Raw genomic sequence first — 20,545 nt, 5'->3', positions numbered from 1 at the left:
TGTCACAGAGAAACCAGGAGTAGCTCCGCCTCCTGCTGCAGCTCCAGCTGCTCCAACCAAGAAACTGGAAAACCTCTTTTTCATCCAGGAGCCCAGAACGGCACACGTCACAGAGAGTGAGACGCGTTATCACACAACATAGTACACAACATAGTACACACCGTAGTACACAACATAGAACACAACATAGAACACAACAGTACACACCGTAGTACACAACATAGTACACAACATAGTACACACCGTAGTACACAACATAGTACACACCGTAGTACACACCATAGTACACAACATAGTACACAACATAGAACACAACATAGTACACACCGTAGTACACACCATAGTACACAACATAGTACACAACATAGTACACAACATAGAACACAACATAGTACACACCGTAGTACACACCATAGTACACAACATAGTACACAACATAGTACACAACATAGAACACAACATAGAACACAACATAGTACACAACATAGTACACAACATAGTACACAACATAGAACACAACATAGAACACACTGTAGTACACAACATAGTACACAACATAGAACACAACATAGTACACAACATAGAACACACTGTAGTACACAACATAGTACACAACATAGAACACAACATAGTACACAACATAGAACACACTGTAGTACACACCATAGTACACAACATAGTACACAACATAGTACACAACATAGAACACAACATAGAACACAACATAGTACACAACATAGTACACAACATAGTACACACCGTAGTACACACCGTAGTACACAACATAGAACACACCATAGTACACAACATAGTACACAACATAGTACACAACATAGTACACAACATAGAACACAACATAGTACACAACATAGTACACAACATAGTACACACCGTAGTACACAACATAGAACACACCATAGTACACAACATAGTACACAACATAGTACACAACATAGTACACAACATAGTACACAACATAGAACACAACATAGTACACAACATAGTACACAACATAGTACACACCGTAGTACACAACATAGAACACACCATAGTACACAACATAGTACACAACATAGAACACACTGTAGTACACAACATAGTACACAACATAGAACACAACATAGTACACAACATAGAACACACTGTAGTACACAACATAGTACACAACATAGAACACAACATAGTACACACCGTAGTACACAACATAGAACACACCATAGTACACAACATAGTACACAACATAGTACACAACATAGAACACACCATAGTACACAACATAGTACACAACATAGTACACAACATAGAACACAACATAGTACACAACATAGAACACACTGTAGTACACAACATAGTACACAACATAGAACACAACATAGTACACAACATAGAACACACTGTAGTACACAACATAGTACACAACATAGTACACAACATAGTACACAACATAGTACACAACATAGAACACAACATAGTACACAACATAGAACACACTGTAGTACACAACATAGTACACAACATAGAACACAACATAGTACACAACATAGAACACACTGTAGTACACAACATAGTACACAACATAGAACACAACATAGTACACAACATAGAACACAACATAGTACACAACATAGAACACACTGTAGTACACAACATAGTACACAACATAGTACACAACATAGTACACAACATAGTACACAACATAGAACACAACATAGTACACAACATAGAACACACTGTAGTACACAACATAGTACACAACATAGAACACAACATAGTACACAACATAGAACACACTGTAGTACACAACATAGTACACAACATAGAACACAACATAGTACACACTGTAGTACACAATATTTAGTACACAACATTTAGTACACCTGTATTACACATCGTGCAGAACAAAGCGTAGCCTACACCGAGTTAGTAAGAGTGAAACCTAAACACACAGTTGACTCCACAGAATCGGTCGCCACCTTCATCGCCAAAGTGGGCGGCGACCCGATCCCCAGCGTGAAGTGGATGAAGGGGAAGTGGAGGCAGATCACGCACGGCGGACGCATCTCCATCGACCAGAAGGGCCAGGAGGCCAAGCTGGAGATCCGGGAGGTGACCAAGTCGGACTCGGGTCAGTACCGGTGCGTCGCCTCCAACAAGCACGGGGAGATCGAGTGCGGCGCCGACATGCACGTGGACGAGAAGAAAGGGGCGGAGCAACTGGATGGAGACCTGCGAGCCAAGCTGAAGAAGTGAGTTCTCATCGGTGACCCCCTTAGGCCGACTCGCCGAACCCAAACCTGACTGTCTCTGTCTCGTCCTCAGGACGCCCTCCAAGCAGAAGAGTCCGCAGGAGGAGAAGGACGTCGACATCGTGGAGCTGCTGAGGAACGTGGACCCCAAAGAGTACGAGAAGTACGCCCGCATGTACGGCATCACGGACTTCCGGGGCCTGCTGCAGGCCATCGAGCAGCTGAAGAAGGAGAAGGCCGAGGAGAGCGGGAGACCGGTACGGATGTGTGTGTGTGTGTGTGTGTGTGTGTGTGTGTGTGTGTGTGTGTGTGTGTGTGTCTCTGGTGGGTAAACAGGATGTTGTTGTTGTTGTTGACAGGAAGTGGAACGTGGAGGTAGAGAGTCTGACGAGGACATGGCCCGACTGGTGGCCGACCTGCAGAAGAGGATGGAGCGCACCGAGGTCAGGACGCGTTCACTGGCCGCTGGGAAAACACAGACCTGAAATGATAACGTGTCCTTAGACTGACCTCGTTTATATCGAGGGTGAAAATCAAGACCACAGAGAGACGTTAAGCATTAAGAGATACATGTGTTTGTTCTTTTAAACAAAGCCCCATAATCTTTAAAAAACACAGATATCTTCTTTCAGGAGAAATTCTGATAAAACTCAATGCTTGTTGGTGTAAATATTCATTGTTTTGTCCTCATAAGAAATCAGATTTCTAAACTCCTCCTCCCGCAGCCCGTCACCGTGGTGAAAGACATCTCCGATCTGTCCGTCTCCTGCAACAAGGAGGCGGTGTTTGAGTGCGAGGTCAAGATCAACTACCCGGAGATCACCCTGTCCTGGTACAAGGGCACCCAGAAGCTGGACAGCGGCAACAAGTACGACATCAGCATCAGCGGAGAGCGCCACCTGCTGAAGGTCAAGAGCTGCCAGCCCGGTGACCAGGGCAACTACCGGGTGGTCTGCGGGCCGCACATCTCCAGCGCCAAGCTCACCGTCATGGGTCAGTAGCTTGCATCTGTAGGTCCTCCAGAGCAGAGGTCTTCAACAAGGGGTCAATCGGAAGAAACCGCTTGTTAGCTTAGCATAAAGACTAGAAACTGGAAGGAACAGCTAGCTTAGTTTAGCATAAAGACTGGAAACATGAAGAAACTACTAACTTACCTTAGCATAAAGACTGGAAACAGGAAGGAACAGCTTGTTAGCTTAGCATAAAGACTGGAAACAGGAAGGAACAGCTAGCTTAGTTTAGCATAAAGACTGGAAACATGAAGAAACTACTAACTTACCTTAGCATAAAGACTGGAAACAGGAAGGAACAGCTTGTTAGCTTAGCATAAAGACTGGAAACAGGAAGGAACAGCTAGCTTAGCTTAGCATAAAGACTGGAAACATGAAGAAACAGCTAACTTAGCTTAGCATAAAGACTGGAAACATGAAGAAACTGCTAACTTAGCTTAGCATAAAGACTGGAAACAGGAAGGAACAGCTATCTTAGCTTAGCATAACGACTGGAAATATGAATAAACAGCTAACTTAGCTTAGCATAAAGACTAGAAACTGGAAGGAACAGCTAGCTCACCTTAGCATAAAGACTGGAAACATGAAGAAACTGCTAACTTAGCTTAGCATAAAGACTGGAAACAGGAAGGAACAACTAGCTTAGTTTAGCATAACAACTGGAAACACGAAGAAACTGCTAACTTAGCTTAGCATAAAGACTAGAAACTGGAAGGAACAGCTAACTTAGCTTAGCATAAAGACGGGAAACTTTAAGAAACAGCTGACCCCGTGTTGAAGACCTCTGCAGGGCCGTAGTGCTTTCAGCGTATCCAAAGCATCGATGAAATGAAAGTCGGTACTTGCTCACAGCTGATTCTCACGGCCTCTTGTCCTTCTTTGTCTTCCAGAGGTGGAGAAGCACCTGCAGGACACTTCGGGTAAGGAAGGCCAGCTGTGCTCTCTGTCTTGTCAGTTGTCCGTCCCAAACGTAGAGGCTCAGTGGTTTAGAAACAGCCAGCGCTTAGAGATGAAGGGCAGGTACTCGTCAGAGGTCCAACACAAGGTTCAGAAGCTTCTGATCAGAGACCTGAGGACTGAAGACCAGGGCCGCTACACCTGCAAGTACCAGAACCTGGAGTCCTCCGCGGAACTGTGGGTCGAAGGTTTGTACCCGGGAACCGTTGGACCTTGTAGACGTGATGGATGCTCTCCGTGTACTAACCTCTTGGGATGGACGTTTGGATTCAGCCCTCTTTTTTTCCTCTTTCTTCTGGGACGTGTCCTCCTGTGTCTTAACTCTCTTCACACCTCTCCTCTCCTGGATTATCCGCCAAAAAACACGCTCAGCCACCATCTCATTCGTTGTCTACTTACATTCGTCCTTTCCCCCCCCCCCCAACCCCTCCCAACCAGAAGTCCTCATACCCTCCAGCACTCTGATCATCTCCTCTAACCGTGTGGATGTTGTGTCCATTAAACGACTACCATTCAAGCACTGTCTCACATTCCCAGCTGTGATGCCGTTTACCCATTCACGTCTTTATCTGTTCTAGCCGAACAAATTCATTTCACCAAACGCATCCACAACATCGAAGTCAACGAGCGGCAGGCGGCCACCTTCGAGTGCGAGGTGTCCTTCGACAACGCGGTCGTGTCGTGGTACAAAGACACCTGGGAGCTGCGAGAGAGCCCCAAGTACAACTTCACGAGCGAGGGCCGAAGACATTTCATGATCATCCGAAACGTGGCCATCGAAGACGAAGGTGTGTAGAGCGCCACGACGGGCCGACACGGAGACCTGCAGATTCTTTTTTGTCTTCTCCCCCCTCATTGTTCTCATATGCTAAACGTCTTCATTGATAATCCCGTGTAGGCGTGTACTCAGTGATTGTGAGGTTGGAGCCCAGAGGAGAGGCTAAGAGCACTGCTGAGCTTTATTTGTCTGGCAAAGGTACAGTTTCCAGTCAGACGCCATGTTTTTATGTTTCTGTTCTGCTACGTTTCAGCGTTTAACCTTCTTCACTCTTCCCCCCTCTTCTACAGAAATTGAATTAGCAATGGTGCCCTTCGGTAAGTGTTTTATCTTCTAGAAAAAATCTATCGGGGACATTTTGGGGAAATCCTCTTGTTCTCTTCGTCAGTTTCATCGCTGCAGACATGTTTAGCCTAGCTTAGCACAAAACAGCTAGCATAATATGTTTTTATGTTATAGAACATAGGACACTGGGAACATGGGACACTGGGAACATGGGACACTGGGAACATAGGACACTGGGAACATAGACCACTTGGAACATAGACCACTTGGAACATAGACTACTTGGAACATAGACACTGGGAACATAGGACACTGTGAACATAGGACACTGGGAACATAGACCACTTGGAACATAGACCACTTGGAACATAGACACTGGGAACATAGGACACTTGGAACATAGACCACTTGGAACATAGGACACTGGGAACATAGACCACTTGGAACATAGACCACTTGGAACATAGACCACTTGGAACATAGACACTGGGAACATAGGACACTGTGAACATAGGACACTGGGAACATAGACCACTTGGAACATAGACCACTTGGAACATAGACCACTTGAAACATAGACCACTTGGAACATAGACCACTTGGAACTTAGACACTGGGAACATAGGACACTGTGAACATATGACACTGGGAACATAGACCACTTGGAACATAGACCACTTGAAACATAGACCACTTGGAACATAGACCACTTGGAACATAGACCACTTGGAACATAGACACTGGGAACATAGGACACTGTGAACATAGGACACTGGGAACATAGACCACTTGAAACATAGACCACTTGGAACATAGACCACTTGGAACATAGACACTGGGAACATAGGACACTGGGAACATAGGACACTGGGAACATGGGAACATAGGACACTGGGAACATGGGAACATAGGACACTGGGAACATAGGACACTGGGAACATGGGACACTGGGAACATAGGAACATAGGACACTGGGAACATAGGACACTGGGAACATAGGACACTGGGAACATGGGACACTGGGAACATGGGAACATAGGACACTGGGAACATGGGAACATGGGACACTGGGAACATGGGACACTGAGAACATGGGACACTGGGAACATAGGAACATAGGACACTGGGAACATGGGACACTGGGAACATGGGACACTGGGAACATGGGAACATAGGACACTGGGAACATGGGACACTGGGAACATGGGACACTGAGAACATGGGACACTGGGAACATGGGACACTGGGAACATGGGAACATAGGACACTGGGAACATGGGAACATGGGACACTGGGAACATGGGACACTGAGAACATGGGACACTGGGAACATAGGAACATAGGACACTGGGAACATGGGACACTGGGAACATGGGACACTGGGAACATGGGAACATAGGACACTGGGAACATGGGACACTGGGAACATGGGACACTGAGAACATGGGACACTGGGAACATGGGACACTGGGAACATAGGACACTGGGAACATGGGACACTGGGAACATGGGACACTGGGAACATAGGACACTGAGAACATGGGACACTGGGAACATGGGACACTGAGAACATAGGACACTGGGAACATGGGACACTGGGAACATTGGACACTGAGAACATGGGACACTGGGAACATGGGACACTGAGAACATGGGACACTGGGAACATGGGACACTGGGAACATAGGACACAGGGAACATGGGACAAACTAGAGGATTTCCCAAAATGTCGTCCTGTCCCTTTAAGGACAGAACTTCAGTGTTCCTGTTTGTTAACGCAGTCCTGTTTTTCTTAATTAAACCGTTGCATTGTGATAGTTTCTTTGAACTAAAGTTCTGGTTTGAACCATATTCCATATTCTGTAGATGTCCCAGACTTCTCAGTTCAGAGGCCTGAAGTGCCTTCATCGGTGGCAATTCAAGGTAAGACTGGAATCCGGAGCAATAATCATCAGAAAGTTGATTTAACAACTTTTGTCGAAAAAAGTTCACGTTTTATTTGAGCCCAAAACTTTCAGTTTAAAAAACTGACTCTGTGGATATTTATGGATCTCTGGCTAAATTCTCAAATTTAAAGACTGCAAAGATATAACATATTTTCCACCAGATTTGACGACATAATGAAAGCAACATGTGTTTTTGTCTTTTAAAGAATCTGCTGAAGTCTATCAGTATAAGGAAGAGATGGAACATAGAGGTATTTACTGTGTTTTTATAAACCTTCTGCTTACGCCTCCATTCCACGAGATTTTACCCCCCAAACAATAGATTCAACTGATTGTCTTTGTCATAGAGTTAAATGGCACAACTAATTCACCTTTTTACCATTGTTATCTCCACATTTCTTACAAAACATCCTTTTGTTTCCTGAAGAATCAGCTGAATATTCCTATCACTATGAAGAAGAGGTGGAGCAGAGAGGTACAACATGTCACTCCATCTGTCACTCCATCAAACCATCTGAGCAGATCTGGGAAAGATGAGATCATGTGATTAATGAAGGAGTAGTTTTAATATATTTTGCACACAAAATATTCTCTTAAAATTAACTTTTAAAATGTTATTCTCTTTGACCAAAAGAGAACTCGTACTGCAGTTTGGATTAATCTGAAAAAGTTCATTTTTATAAGCGGCCTATAGTAGTAATAATAGTAATAATAACAATAATAATAACAATGAAGTAGTCGTTTTCAGGTTAAGTTGAGCTCAATAAGCATCTCAGAATGTGAATTTACCCAAATCTGCTTCTAATGTTCATCATAACTTCATCATTGTGTCGTCTGACTGATTTATTGTTTATTTAATATTCTTGTTTGTTTGTGTCCGACCTTTGAGGATGTGTTTTTTCACTCTTAACTTCCATCCCATCTTCATCTCTTCATCACACTCTCACTAACTTCAGGTCACAATTTCACAATCAAAGTCTTTTGTCTTCTCAACTAGTTTAAGACGTTAATCTGAGTTTAGTTCCCCCCGGGCGTAAACACAAAAGGACAAGAGGACTACAAAGGAAACAGCTTTGTAGTCCTCTTGTGTCTCTTTGAAGTCCTTTTGTGTCTCTTTGAAGTTGTTTTGTGTCTCTTTGAAGTTGTTTTGTGTCTCTTTGAGGTTGTTTTGTGTCTCTTTGAAGTTGTTTTGTGTCTCTTTGAGGTTGTTTTGTGTCTCTTTGAAGTTGTTTTGTGTCTCTTTGAGGTTGTTTTGTGTCTCTTTGAGGTTGTTTTATCTCTCTGTGAGGTTGTTTTTTTTCTCTTTGAGGATGTTTTGTGTCTCTTTTTTTGACCTTCCAACCTATAAGGTTAACACAAGCTGTGGCTCAGGGGCTCCTTGACCCTTTGGGCCCCCAGACTTGTTATTGGGGGGGCGGTCAGCTTAATGATCTATTCATTAAGTCAGGAAGGGATTTTTTGAAAGCATTTTAGCCAATAGTTTTTAGATAAATCTAATTTCTGAGTAAAGTATCTGTTCTCTGAGACTTTGTTAAACTGTGAAACGATGTTGTGGGTTTTCGAGCACAAAGTGCCTCACGTTTGTTTTCTTCTGTCACTTTTGTGGTTTTCACACCTTCAGTGGAGTTTGAGAGCTGGACAGAAGAGACGGTGACACAGCAGGTGTCCTCAGCCAAAGGTATCAGACTGTGACGCTCTGAACCCTGGCGCTCTCTTCATGTGTGTCTTCATTTGTGTGTCTCACCGGTTTGACTTGTCTTTGTCTCACGATCGTCCTCTTCTGCCTTTACTTTGACAGAATAACCTCTCTTGGTTTTAACAGCAGTCTGAAGTCCATCTGGTCATTTTATGGCTTCTGCTTACCTCTAAAAGCTTTTTAATTTCTTTCTCCAAAAGCATGAATGTAGAAAATCAGTAATTATTTTGCTTTGCATTGAACTTCTCTTCTCATTGGCTTCCTGTTTCCCATGTGCATTGTAAGTTAGAGTTGTAGTCTACGCTTTGAACAGTTTACTGTACAAAACAACACATTGTTTTAGGTTCGTGATGATAACATAACACAAGGTTTTATACAGATATTTCTCCAGAATATTGGAGATGAGAACTTAATTTCATGGTAAGATTGATTCAACAGTTTGAATAAAAGGACTGGACTTCATTACAAGAGGAAACTGGTCTCTGAAGGTTGTTCTTTAGACAGGTGATGACTCTGGATGTGCTTTTGTGTCTGTTCCTCCATCAGTTGCCAGAGTCGCCATTGAGGAGAAAGTGGAGACCAAGAAAGTTGAAATGAGAGAGGAAATCCCAAAAGGTAGCGACTCACCCCCGCCGTCCTCCGCCACTAAAATCTTGACTGTTTTGTTTGTTTCCACGTTGTGTTTTCATTCCTTTCCTCTCTTACATGCCACAGATAGAGTCTTCACATTATCTACTGTAGTTGCTTTCTCTGTCTTCTTATCTTCTCTGCTTGGCCTGAACACGCTCAGCATCGCTCTCTTGTGTCGCTAAAACAATCGGTTTCTTTTTAAGTTCCCAAAGCTGAGAAAAGGCCCGAAGAGAAGCCGGCAGCAGCTGTGAAGGAGCCATCGCCACCAAAAGGTACCGGCATACCTCTGATGTTGGCATGCACCTGTTTAGTGATGCGTTCCTCTCCTGCTTTTACAATAGTTGAATGTAATGTGTCTGTTTGAGCCTCCGTTAATGTTACATTTACATTTTGAAGCTCCGGAGGCCAGAAAGCCAGTGGAGGAGAAGGTTCCTGCAGTTTTAGTCCCAGAGAAGAAGAAAGCTCCGGCTCCAAAAGGTAGAGAAGTCTGATCCCAACCGCCTCTCTATGCTGATGACACTGTCCTCATGTTTCAGTGTTCTGGTACAACGTTTTTTTTTTTTTGTGACCATCTGGTTGATCTTGTGTTTTAAATGTATCTTAAAAGAACCAGAGGCGGTAAAGAAGCCTGCCGCTGCCCCCACGCCGCCTGCAGAGAAGCCTGGAGTGCCAAAGAAAGGTACTTATCTTCCCAGTAGCAGCTTTCTTGTGCTTCCAGCTCCGTAGCGTTTCACCTCTTCATGTCCGTCTTCTCAGTAAACTGTTGTAGTTTCACTCTTCAGCCGCGCGTCTCACTCTGTCGAATGTCATCTCACTCTTTCGAGCATCTCTTGATAAATCTTTCACACGCTACCACGACTTCATGTTAACATTAGCAAATGTCTGTGTTACCTCACCTGAAGATGAGCCCAAGCTTCAGGTACGAGCTGAGTCCAAAAAAGTGGCACTTGCGTCTAAGCCTGAGCCCGAACCCAAACGGAAAGCAGAGCTAGAACCCAAACCGGCTCCCAAAGCAGAACCCGAAGCCAGACCGAAGGTCGAGCCCGAAGCTAAGCCGCCGCCGGTAAAGAAGCCGGTGACGCCTCCATCCAAAGGTACTTCTTCTTGCTTTGTTTGTTTGTGTGAGTTGATGTTAAAGACTTGCTGTGTGTGATTCTGTCTGAACCCGGTTTTCTCAGCTTCAAGTGTGGAAGCGAATCTTTGACTTTGTGTGTCCTCGTTTGCTCGTCTCTAAACTAAATGTATCTTTAAGTCCCTGAGGAGGCCGCAAAACCAGAGCCGCCAAAGATCCAGCCGGAACCAGCAGTAAAAAAGCCAGAACCAGAGGTTCGAAAAGCGAAACCAGAACCAGAGAAACCCAAACCAGAAGTCCGTAAACCTGAGCCTCTTGTAGCGAAGCCAGAACCGGCTGCCATGAAACCAGAAACTGCAGTGGTCCACAAACCTGAACCTGCAGTGGTTCCCAAACCAGAACCTGCAGTTGTCCACAAACCTGAACCTGCAGTGGTTCCCAAACCAGAACCTGCAGTGGTCCACAAACCAGAACCTGCAATGGTCCCCAAACTTGTACCTGCAGTGGTCCACAAACCTGAACCTGCAGTGGTCCCCAAACCTGAACCTGCAGTGGTCCCCAAACCTGAACCTGCAGTGGTTCCCAAACCTAAACCTGCAGTGGTCCCCAAACCTGAACCTGCAGTGGTCGGCAAACCTGAACCTGCAGTGGTCCCCAAACCTGAACCTGCAGTGGTCCCCAAGCCTAAACCGGCAGTGGTCTCCAAACCTGAACCTGCAGTGGTCTCCAAACCTGAACCTGCAGTGGTCCCCAAATCTGAACCTGCAGTGGTCTCCAAACCTGAACCTGCAGTGGTCTCGAAACCAGAACCTGCAGTGGTCCCCAAACCTGAAACTGCAGTGGTGCCCAAACTTGAACCTGTAGTGGTCCCCAAGCCTGAACCTGCAGTGGTCCCCAAACCTGAACCAGCAGTGGTCCCCAAACCTGCAGTGAAAAAGGCTGAACCTGAAGTTAAAGTGCCAAAACCAGAACCGAAGCCTGCACCAAAGGACTCTCTTAAGAAAGGTATAAACGTCTTGCGGCTCTGGAGTTTTTCTTAATCTTCTTAACTCCACCATCCAACTTTAACATCTTCATTCTCATCTGCAGTGATTTTGAGTGCTTATTGATCCTGTTTGTGGTTATTGTGGCAAACTTGTTCACCTTCCTCGTAACCTGTCGCACTAAAACTCAAACCCTCCCATTCCTCTTCCCTCTTGGACTGTGTTGGTTTGTTTCCTAACGTCTAACTTGAGTTCCTGTGATGTCTCCATGACGCTGCACGTCCTGTGTACTGTCGGGTTTCTCTTGTCTCGCGCTCGAAAGAGTGTTTTGGCTTTGTCCGTCTCTAACAACACTCTTCAGTTCTTTGAAAAGCTTCTAATGTCTGTGAATGGTACTCTTTAAAGTTCCTGTGGAGGAAAAACTACCCGACCCTCCAAAAGCAGCCAAGACTCCAGAAGCTTCTGCCGTCCCTCCCAAAGAAGAGCCGAGGCAGACCGAGAAAGGTACCGTCATGGTCCCGATGGAGCGCTCGTCAGAAAGCAGCTCACGCTTTGATTTGTTTCTTTGCGAGCAGAGTTTAACCCATAAATCTAATATCTACTGAATATCATGTTTATGAGGACCAGGAGGGGCTTTTGGTTCCTCCGTGATCTTTTCTTCTGGTGCAGAAACATTCACTTTAGTAGAGTAACTGCTGTGTTTGATTCTCTTCATTGTGCGGCAGCACATCTTTCACTTCTTCATGTCTTGAGTCGTGTGTTTGTGTCAAACCCTCTTCAAGCTTTGAAGCCCAAACCTAAACTCGTACCTGAACAAGTACCTCAGAAGGTGGTTGTGTCGGAGACTGAACCTGCTAAAATACCTGAAGCTGTACCTGAGAGACGGCCACCAGGGACAGAGAGAACCCTCGAGAGGGTCCTAGAGAAGGTTGTGGAGGAAACTCCAAAGAGGGTACCTGAGGAGAAGGTAGCAGAGAGGCTTCCTCCTGAGAAGACACCTGAGGAAGTAAAACCTGCCCTGGTGGCTAAGAAACAACCAGAGAGGATCTCTGTAGATAAAACACCTGAGAAGATCCCTGAAATTAAACCCAAACCTGAAGCTAAACCCAAACCAGAGTTAGAAGAAAGTCTTCCTAAAGGTACAGACCAAGGTCTACAGGAGGCGGACCTCACCTCCTTTATTTCTGTCTGTGCATGTCGGCAGTTACTTATTGTTACAGTAGTAGTTACTGTTACTTTAAATACTAACTGTTACAGTCACTTTATGGCAACACACATTTAAATAAATATAAATGTACATAAAGATACCAGTTTGATAATTAAAGGAAAATGACCACTGAATCAGCAGAAAGAGGAAGAAACGCAGCCGTCATTTAAAAGTCATGAGTCAGATTAGTAGATTCTGTACTTTGACAACATCTAGTGGTAGAAACCAGAACAACCAGTTACTTCTTCTTTTACGTACTTCTACATCAAATTATGAAATATGATATTTATAATGAAGTAAATCCCTGGGCTCAAGTGGAGTTTAAACTATGAGATATTATTTCACATAGTTTCAGCTGCTGTCTGCTGTCTATTTCATGTTTGCTGCTTATTTCCACAAGTTTGTTTGTTAAATAACTGAATTCTCTTCTTTTTTAAATACTCTTCTACGATCCGACGCTCCGTCTTGGATTAAAAAAACGGATTCATTCTTTCAAAGAAATAGAAAGTAAGAAGACTGAGAAGATTCTGCGCTCAGAGGTTTCTGAAGAGAAATCTGTGTCTCCTCCAGAAAAAGGTAGCGACCGTCTGCCACCCTGACGGAGTACTTCACCACATCTCAGTAACTCCTGGTGATAATGCACGGCCGGTGGATTATCACCGTTAATCCATCTGTGTCGTCTCTTCCAACACTAATGCTTGTCTCTGTGTTTTGTCCTCACCTCTTGGCGCCGCCGCATGACGCCTCTTCTTCATCACCTCTTAAAGGGACCACGAGTCTCGTGAAGATGGAGCGACAGAGAGGAGCTCAGAAGGTACAGGAAGTCTTTTACGGGTCGGAGGAACGCGCCGAAGCGTCCTACGAGGACGACGTGCCTCGTCCGAGTGAGACGGCGGCGTTGTTGTCAGAAGACTTCTTACGTTCAACAGAACAGGCCAGAGATCAGAGGTCTGAACTGAGAGGAGAGATGTCTGTTACTGGCTCTTCAAAGAGGACAGAAACCAGGTCGACTAAACACATGAAAACAATAGAAACCGTTGTTGTAGTCCAGCATGCGGAACCCGACAGAGATAGGGAGCTGCTGCCGCTGCAGGACAAGACTACAAGCGAGACGAGGGTAGACGGGGTCTTCATCAGGACCCTCGAGTCGCCAGGAGAAGTTCCTGACGTTCCAGTCAGACGGCCGCAGGACCAGAAGGACGTGTCGAGAGTCACGAAGGCAGCCGAGACCAGCATTGAAACAGAAGGCAGAGAGACACGAGTGACGCGACAGGAAGGCAGGAAAACTACGACAGTTAAAGGAACAGAGTCAGGAACAACTGAACCAGTTATCATCAGAAGAAAAGTCTCCTACGAGGAATCAGTCGAGATGATTTCAGATAAACTAGAAGATGAATACAGTCGAGCTGAGAAGATCACGATCCAGCAGACAGAAGTCTCGGGTAAAGACAAAGTAGTCGGTTCCACTACTCGAGTGAGAACGGTTGAAGAGAAAAAGAGTAGAAAAGAGGAAACTGTAGTTCAACCAGCACCAGAGAAAGTGTCTGTCAGGAAACCAGAGAAGTTAAAGTCTGATGAGATCATTAAGAAACCAAAACCTCAAGAGGAGGTGACCCTCAGGGTAACAGCAGAAGAGTCAGTAACAGACATCCAGCTCCAGAGGCCACAACGAATCCGAGAAATGAAGAAAAAAGAGGAGTTTAAAGACGAAGAAACAAGTCTTTTAATGGAGGGAGCGGTTGTGAAGAGAAGGCTTTCCCCTCCAGCTGCTTCCAGAGGTACAGAGAGAGATTCTAACATCTTGATCATTCCCTCTTTTACTTTGTCTTTGTTCTTTTTGAAGGACCACCAGGGGTCCTCATTCCATCAACACTTCCATGTTCTTTGTTTTCCTCGAGCGCTTCATATTACATTACTCTTTGTTTTAAAGGGGTTCTTTTTTTTTTATACCTTTGTGATTGTAAGACTTTCTTCTCCTGAATGTTAATATCTTGCGTTAAACAAACCCTTATTATTCTTTAAAGAAGCAGAAGTCAAGGCCGAGACGATTCTTGCGGCTCCACCTGCTGAGAAACTGGAGATAAAAGGCAAACGAGCAGAGCGAGGTACAACGACAGCACGTTTTCCTGTCAGCTGATTCCTCTTTCTTATTACATCTGTTTGTCTGGTTTAACTTGTTTGTGTCTGTGTTGTTGTTGTTGTTTCCTCCCTAATCTCTTGGCACCGCTACATGGTGCTTTCTCTTCGAACCTTTTAAAATCCTCCGTTCTCAAGCGATCACCACAGAACCTTCAAAGGCCGAGAAAAGAGCTTCCTCTGCAGAGACGCTCGAGGAAGGAGAAGAAGATGAAACTCATCACAAGGACAAAGAAGAAGTGAAAGCTTTGCAGCAAGTAGGGATTTTAAGTCCGATGATAGAACCTGAGTCTGATTTAACTGTTACTGATGGTTTCAAGACGAAGGGTCTTCAAACTAAAGAACGGCTATTTGTGACAGGAAGTCAATCTAAGAGGAAAACAGCTGTGTCGGTTCAGCACGACCCGACCAAACAAAAAGAGTTTTATGTCCAAACAAATGATTTTACAACAGCGAGCGTAGAAATAAAAGACATTAAAAAAGATGCTAAAGAACATAAAGATACTTTACAAAGCAAAGGAAGAAAATCTAAGAGTCCAGACATTTCAGTCAAAGCTGTTTCTGATGAAAAGCAGGTGATAGAAGCACAGCAGGAAGGTATTATCTCTCAGGGACGAGAAGAGGAAACTAACTTAAAACCTGTACTAGTTCCACTTAAAGACAAACTGGTCATAGTCAGTCCGATGGAAAGAACAACTGAGATGAAACCCAACAGAGACTCAGTTTCTCCTGTGATAGAAGTCAAACACCCAGAATCCCCGTTGGGTGGAAAATCCCTTCAAACCGCTGAATTCTTGTCTAAAGAGAAAGACGTAGCCGATGAGGACCGAGTCAAAGCTGTTGTTAAAGACAAACATGTCCAAGAAAGAGCAAAAGAAAAGACCAAACCAAGACAAAATAAAGCTGACACACAGTCCTCCGTTAAATCTAAACAAGAGGGCCCACTAAAGCAAACATGTATCCCAGAACTAGAGCCCACTAAAGCTCCGGACAGTGGTAGGAAAGAAAGAGCTGTTAAAGGAGAAGACGATCTCCATTTCAAAGAAAGGGAACAAATGTTAAGAGAAACCAACGACCAGCCAGCGAGGATAACTGAGGATGAACAGCACATAGTTGCTGCGGCCGAAAAGATCAAAACAGGACCAGAACAAAGTGAAAGAAAAGCATCAACTGTTATTGACATGAAATCATTGACAGAACCAGATTCCCCCGAGAGAAAAGAACCCACGTCAGCCAAAACCAAAGAGACTAAAGAGGTTCAGTTAAAACGTGTCACGAGTAAAAGTCAAACATCTAAAACTGGAAAAAAAAAGGAAACGTTTTTGTCAGAAACGCCAGTGCCACTAAAATCTGAAGCTAATATAGATAAAGTTCAGTCGGAGGTCAGAGGAGAAGAAATGAACACATTTATCCCCACTGAAGAGCAGAACACAAAGAGAGCTTTTAGAAAGCCTTCAATTGAGGATAAAGAAAAGCCTCAAAAGCAGAGACGCCAGGAGCCGATCGAAGGTAAAGCTGACGAAGTCCAGTCAAAGATTAGGGATGAAACTGCTGAAGACACACTCAAGACTCATATTAACAGAGCAGAGCAAGAACGAGTTGAAGGAGCGTCCTCGGTCTCTCCAGGGATCAGAATGACTCCTAAAGAGTCACTGATAGCAGATAGTCAGAAAAGATCTGACAGGAAATCCTCAGTTCATCCTGTGATGGATGCCACGTCATCAGAGTCAGATATCGTTGTTCAAACTAGTAGAACTGCTGAAATCCCAGCAAAGCACAAGAGCTCAGAAGACATTCCACTAAAAGACGAAGTCGCGAAGAAGGAAACGAGACCGAGTGTCAATCAAACCGGTAAGATTAAAGTCAAAGAAGTTCAGTTGAAGACAGACGAGCAAAGAGGTACACTTTCTCCAAACGTCCAGCTGAAGGTTGTCAAAGCTGAAGACAAACTCCCCAAAGTTTCTAAAACAGAAGAACAGGAACAGCGTGAAAGAACTGCTGAATCAGAATCTCCACAAGAACCACAACAGAGACCTCAAGAGGTTTTCGTTGAACAAGAGCAGCTAACAGTCGGCACAGTTAAAGATACAACCTTTAAAGTTACTCGCCTCAAAGAATCTAAACAGGGACTGATTGATAGAAAGGTTTCAGTTCAACCTTTAACCCTGGAACTAACTCCTGAAGAACATGCAGAAATCAGACAGACGGCAGCAGTTGATGAAGAACTTGATTCCTTTGGTGAAAAAGCTTCTGAAACTTTAATATCCCTGAAGAAGAAACGACCAAAGTTAGCTCAAATTAACGAGCCTGCGGACAAACAAATCCCATCAAAGTCTCTCAAAGTTGAGGATAAAACTGAAAAAGTGACTCCTATTGAAGATGGCACACCAAAAATAGCAGAACAACTTATTAAAAGAAAAGCATTGGATGCGTCTGAGGTACAAGTACCACACACAAAACATTTGGTGAAACAAGATACTCACAAAACAGGAAAGGAGGGAATTCCTGAGTCTGAAGCGAGACGCTCAAAGGAAGAAACACAAAAGATAAAGAGATTACCACGGTTACCACGGTTACCAAAGACAGGAGATAAAATAGATGAATCCCAGTCGGTTAGAAAAGAGCAAACATCTCTGAATGAAGACGGGAAAACCAAACGGGAACAGGAGAATCTGTTGAGGGCAGATGCTGCCGAGCAAACTGAGCCTGAAGAAAGAGTGAAAGGTGATGCGTCAGTTTGTCTTCAGAAAGATGAAGCTCAAAGAGATAAAAGGCCAAAGTCAGCCGAATGTAAAACGATTACAGTTGAAGAAGTCACAGTTACAGATGAATACGGTAGAGTTACTCCCTTAGAGGCCACACATATCAAATGGGAACAAGTAGAAATAATGACAGCTAAAAAACATCCAACAATAAAAGATGAAGATGTTAAAATAAATATTCCACAGAGGATGATCTCATCTGATGATAGGTTCAAAGACGTGTCTTTAAGAAAAGAAAAAGAGATGGAACAAGAAATCAGGTCCAACTTGATCCCAGTTCAAAGTAAAACAGAAAAAGTGTCTCCCGTTGAAAAGAAGACGCTCAAAAGGCGAGAACGAATTGAAATCACAGCCTCATACGCTGCTGAGCCTGAAGTAACCTCTGAAGACTCTGATGCTCCAGAACAATCAGGAAAGTCAGCAAAGACTGTTCAGCCAACAAGAGATTCAAAGAAAGACGAAACAGACCAATGTACTGCTCTTGAAGAGAAGAAAACAATGCAGAAAGAAAGTGAAAGACGGGAAGAAGTTATACCTGAGATACGAGTAAGAGAGAAGACTCTTGATGATATCTCTCAAGACAAAGACCAGGCATTAGTCAAAACTCACACGGTTATAGATGAAACAGTCCCTCCATCTGTAAAGACAAGACCAGGAAGGCATAAACAAATGCAAAAGACAGATTCAGTTCCAGCTCTACGAGACAAACCATCCGAAGAAGGAACAGCTGAAGAGATCAGGTCCAAGACAGTCGTAGTACAACATGAATACAGGTATACTAATCCACTGGAAGGAACCGCAGCCAAACAGGAACACGGTCAAATAAAGTCGGGGAAAGATGGAGATGCTTTATCAGATAGTTCCAAACACATTACAGTTAAACAAGTTCAAGGGAAACGTGAAGGAAAAATAAGTGTTTCAGGTGCAGCTCAACCAGAAGTAACACATGAACACACTGTGATGGATAGACATCCCATAACGGACCAAACCACCACAGTTCTTTCAGCTGAGGAGATGAAAACCCGACAAAAGCAAACTAAAACTACAACAGCTGGTACTTCTGTAATGGAGGAAACAAAAGCTGGCCCAGTGACGGGAAAAGATGAATTCCAGACGACAGATGAGTTCAAACAGATTTCACAATCCCTAAAAGAGAAAAGCCAAAGGTTGGGCAGAAGTACAAAGACTTCCCTGAAGGAAGTGCAGTCCAAGACAGTCGTAGTACGAGATGACTACGGGAGTGTTACTCCTTTTGAAGCCACAGAAACTAAACAAGAACAAGTGGCAACAACAGTTTCAGTGACACCTGTGATGGAGGTTACATCTGAAACATCTCTGATGGTGGCAGAAAGAGATGTTAAAACAGAAACTCTCCGAAGGTACACCACACCTGATGAGCAAATACAAGCTATTAAACAAGTAATGCCAAAACTAGACCTGGTTCAAGATCAAACAGACACAGTTTCTGCCATTAGAGAGGAATTACCTGAAAGACAGGAACCAATTGAAGGAAAGGCCTCAGTTGCATCTAAAAGAGAAGTCACATCTCTGATGGAGCAAGAAGCTCCAGGAAGACATTCAGAACTGGAGAAAACCACCACAGTTCTTCAAGCTGAGGAGATGCAAACCAGACAAAAGCAAACTGGAACAAAGACAGCTGGTACTTCTGTAACTGACGCAGATATTAAAGACCTTGAGTCAAATAAATCTAAACCACTAAAAGAGAACGCACAGAGGTCAGACAGAGTGCAGTCCAAGATAGTGACAGTTAGAGATGAATATGGAAGTGTTGCTCCAATCAATGTTCTGGAAACTAAACAGGAACAAGTTGAAAAAACAGTTTCAGTGACACCTGTGATGGAGGTTACATCTGAAAGATCTCTGATGGTGGCAGAAAGAGATGTTAAAACAGAAACTCTCCGAAGGTACACCACACCTGATGAGCAAATACAAGCTATTGAACAAGTCATGCCAAAACTAGACCTGGTTCAAGATCAAACAGACACAGTTTTTGCCATTATAATTGAAGGAAAGGCCTCAGTTGCATCTAAAAGAGAAGTCACATCTCTGATGGAGCAAGACGCTCCAGGAAGACATTCAGAACTGGAGAAAACCACCACAGTTCTTCAAGCTGAGGACATAAAAACCAGACAAAAGCAAACTAAAACTACAACAGCTGGTACTTCTGTAATGGAGGAAACAAAAGCCGGCACAGCGACGGGAAAAGATGAATTCAAGACGACAGATGAGTTCAAACAGATTTCACAAAAGAAAAAAGAAACCAAAACAGAGAAACCGCTGAAGTTTGACAAAACATCTATTGCGGATATCCAGAAAAAGCAATCCACAAAGACAGCTGGTACTTCTGTAACTGACGCAGATATTAAAGACCTTGAGTCAAATAAATCTAAACCACTAAAAGAGAACGCACAGAGGTCAGACAGAGTGCAGTCCAAGATAGTGACAGTTAGAGATGAATATGGAAGTGTTGCTCCAATCAATGTTCTGGAAACTAAACAGGAACAAGTTGAAAAAACAGTTTCAGTGGCACCTGTGATGGAGGTTGCATCTGAAAAACATCTCCTAGTTAAAGGGGGGGTTGTTACATCAGAATCCCTCCAGAGATTCTTTCTACCTGACAAGCTTGTAAAAGACATTGCATCAAAGAAAGAGGACATTCATGAATCCACTGAGGTTCCTCTTGGAAGACATTCACAAGGTCCAGAGTCCCCCAAAGAAAGGGTGGAAGCTTTAGCTGGAAAACAAGAGTTAGCAGATAAAGAAGTCTCACGTCAATTTAAAACCGAAGATCTAATATCAATAAAACAGAAACAGAC

At 43.9% G+C, this 20,545-nt stretch overlaps 1 protein-coding gene across 1 annotated transcript in view; it reads left to right on the top strand.

Annotated features, from left to right (window-relative positions):
- ttn.2 (titin, tandem duplicate 2) overlaps nt 1–20,545 on the top strand; it is a 197,493-nt gene that overhangs the window by 67,887 nt on the left and 109,061 nt on the right. The window contains exons 70-92 of the mRNA XM_034561708.1: nt 9–116; nt 1,961–2,246; nt 2,320–2,503; nt 2,606–2,689; nt 2,972–3,239; nt 4,147–4,401; nt 4,792–5,001; nt 5,112–5,189; nt 5,282–5,308; nt 7,143–7,199; nt 7,429–7,473; nt 7,650–7,697; nt 8,844–8,900; nt 9,465–9,533; nt 9,752–9,820; nt 9,945–10,025; nt 10,156–10,227; nt 10,451–10,642; nt 10,801–11,625; nt 12,009–12,107; nt 12,386–12,742; nt 13,309–13,386; nt 13,578–14,588. Of these exons, the coding sequence (XP_034417599.1) occupies nt 9–116; nt 1,961–2,246; nt 2,320–2,503; nt 2,606–2,689; nt 2,972–3,239; nt 4,147–4,401; nt 4,792–5,001; nt 5,112–5,189; nt 5,282–5,308; nt 7,143–7,199; nt 7,429–7,473; nt 7,650–7,697; nt 8,844–8,900; nt 9,465–9,533; nt 9,752–9,820; nt 9,945–10,025; nt 10,156–10,227; nt 10,451–10,642; nt 10,801–11,625; nt 12,009–12,107; nt 12,386–12,742; nt 13,309–13,386; nt 13,578–14,588 (4,560 nt within the window). The remainder of the gene's footprint in view (nt 1–8; nt 117–1,960; nt 2,247–2,319; nt 2,504–2,605; nt 2,690–2,971; nt 3,240–4,146; nt 4,402–4,791; nt 5,002–5,111; nt 5,190–5,281; nt 5,309–7,142; nt 7,200–7,428; nt 7,474–7,649; nt 7,698–8,843; nt 8,901–9,464; nt 9,534–9,751; nt 9,821–9,944; nt 10,026–10,155; nt 10,228–10,450; nt 10,643–10,800; nt 11,626–12,008; nt 12,108–12,385; nt 12,743–13,308; nt 13,387–13,577; nt 14,589–20,545) is intronic.

This window comes from Cyclopterus lumpus, chromosome 21 (genome assembly GCF_009769545.1).
Source record: "Cyclopterus lumpus isolate fCycLum1 chromosome 21, fCycLum1.pri, whole genome shotgun sequence".
Taxonomy (NCBI): domain Eukaryota; kingdom Metazoa; phylum Chordata; class Actinopteri; order Perciformes; family Cyclopteridae; genus Cyclopterus; species Cyclopterus lumpus.
This window is presented reverse-complemented; position numbering and strand designations above follow the sequence as displayed.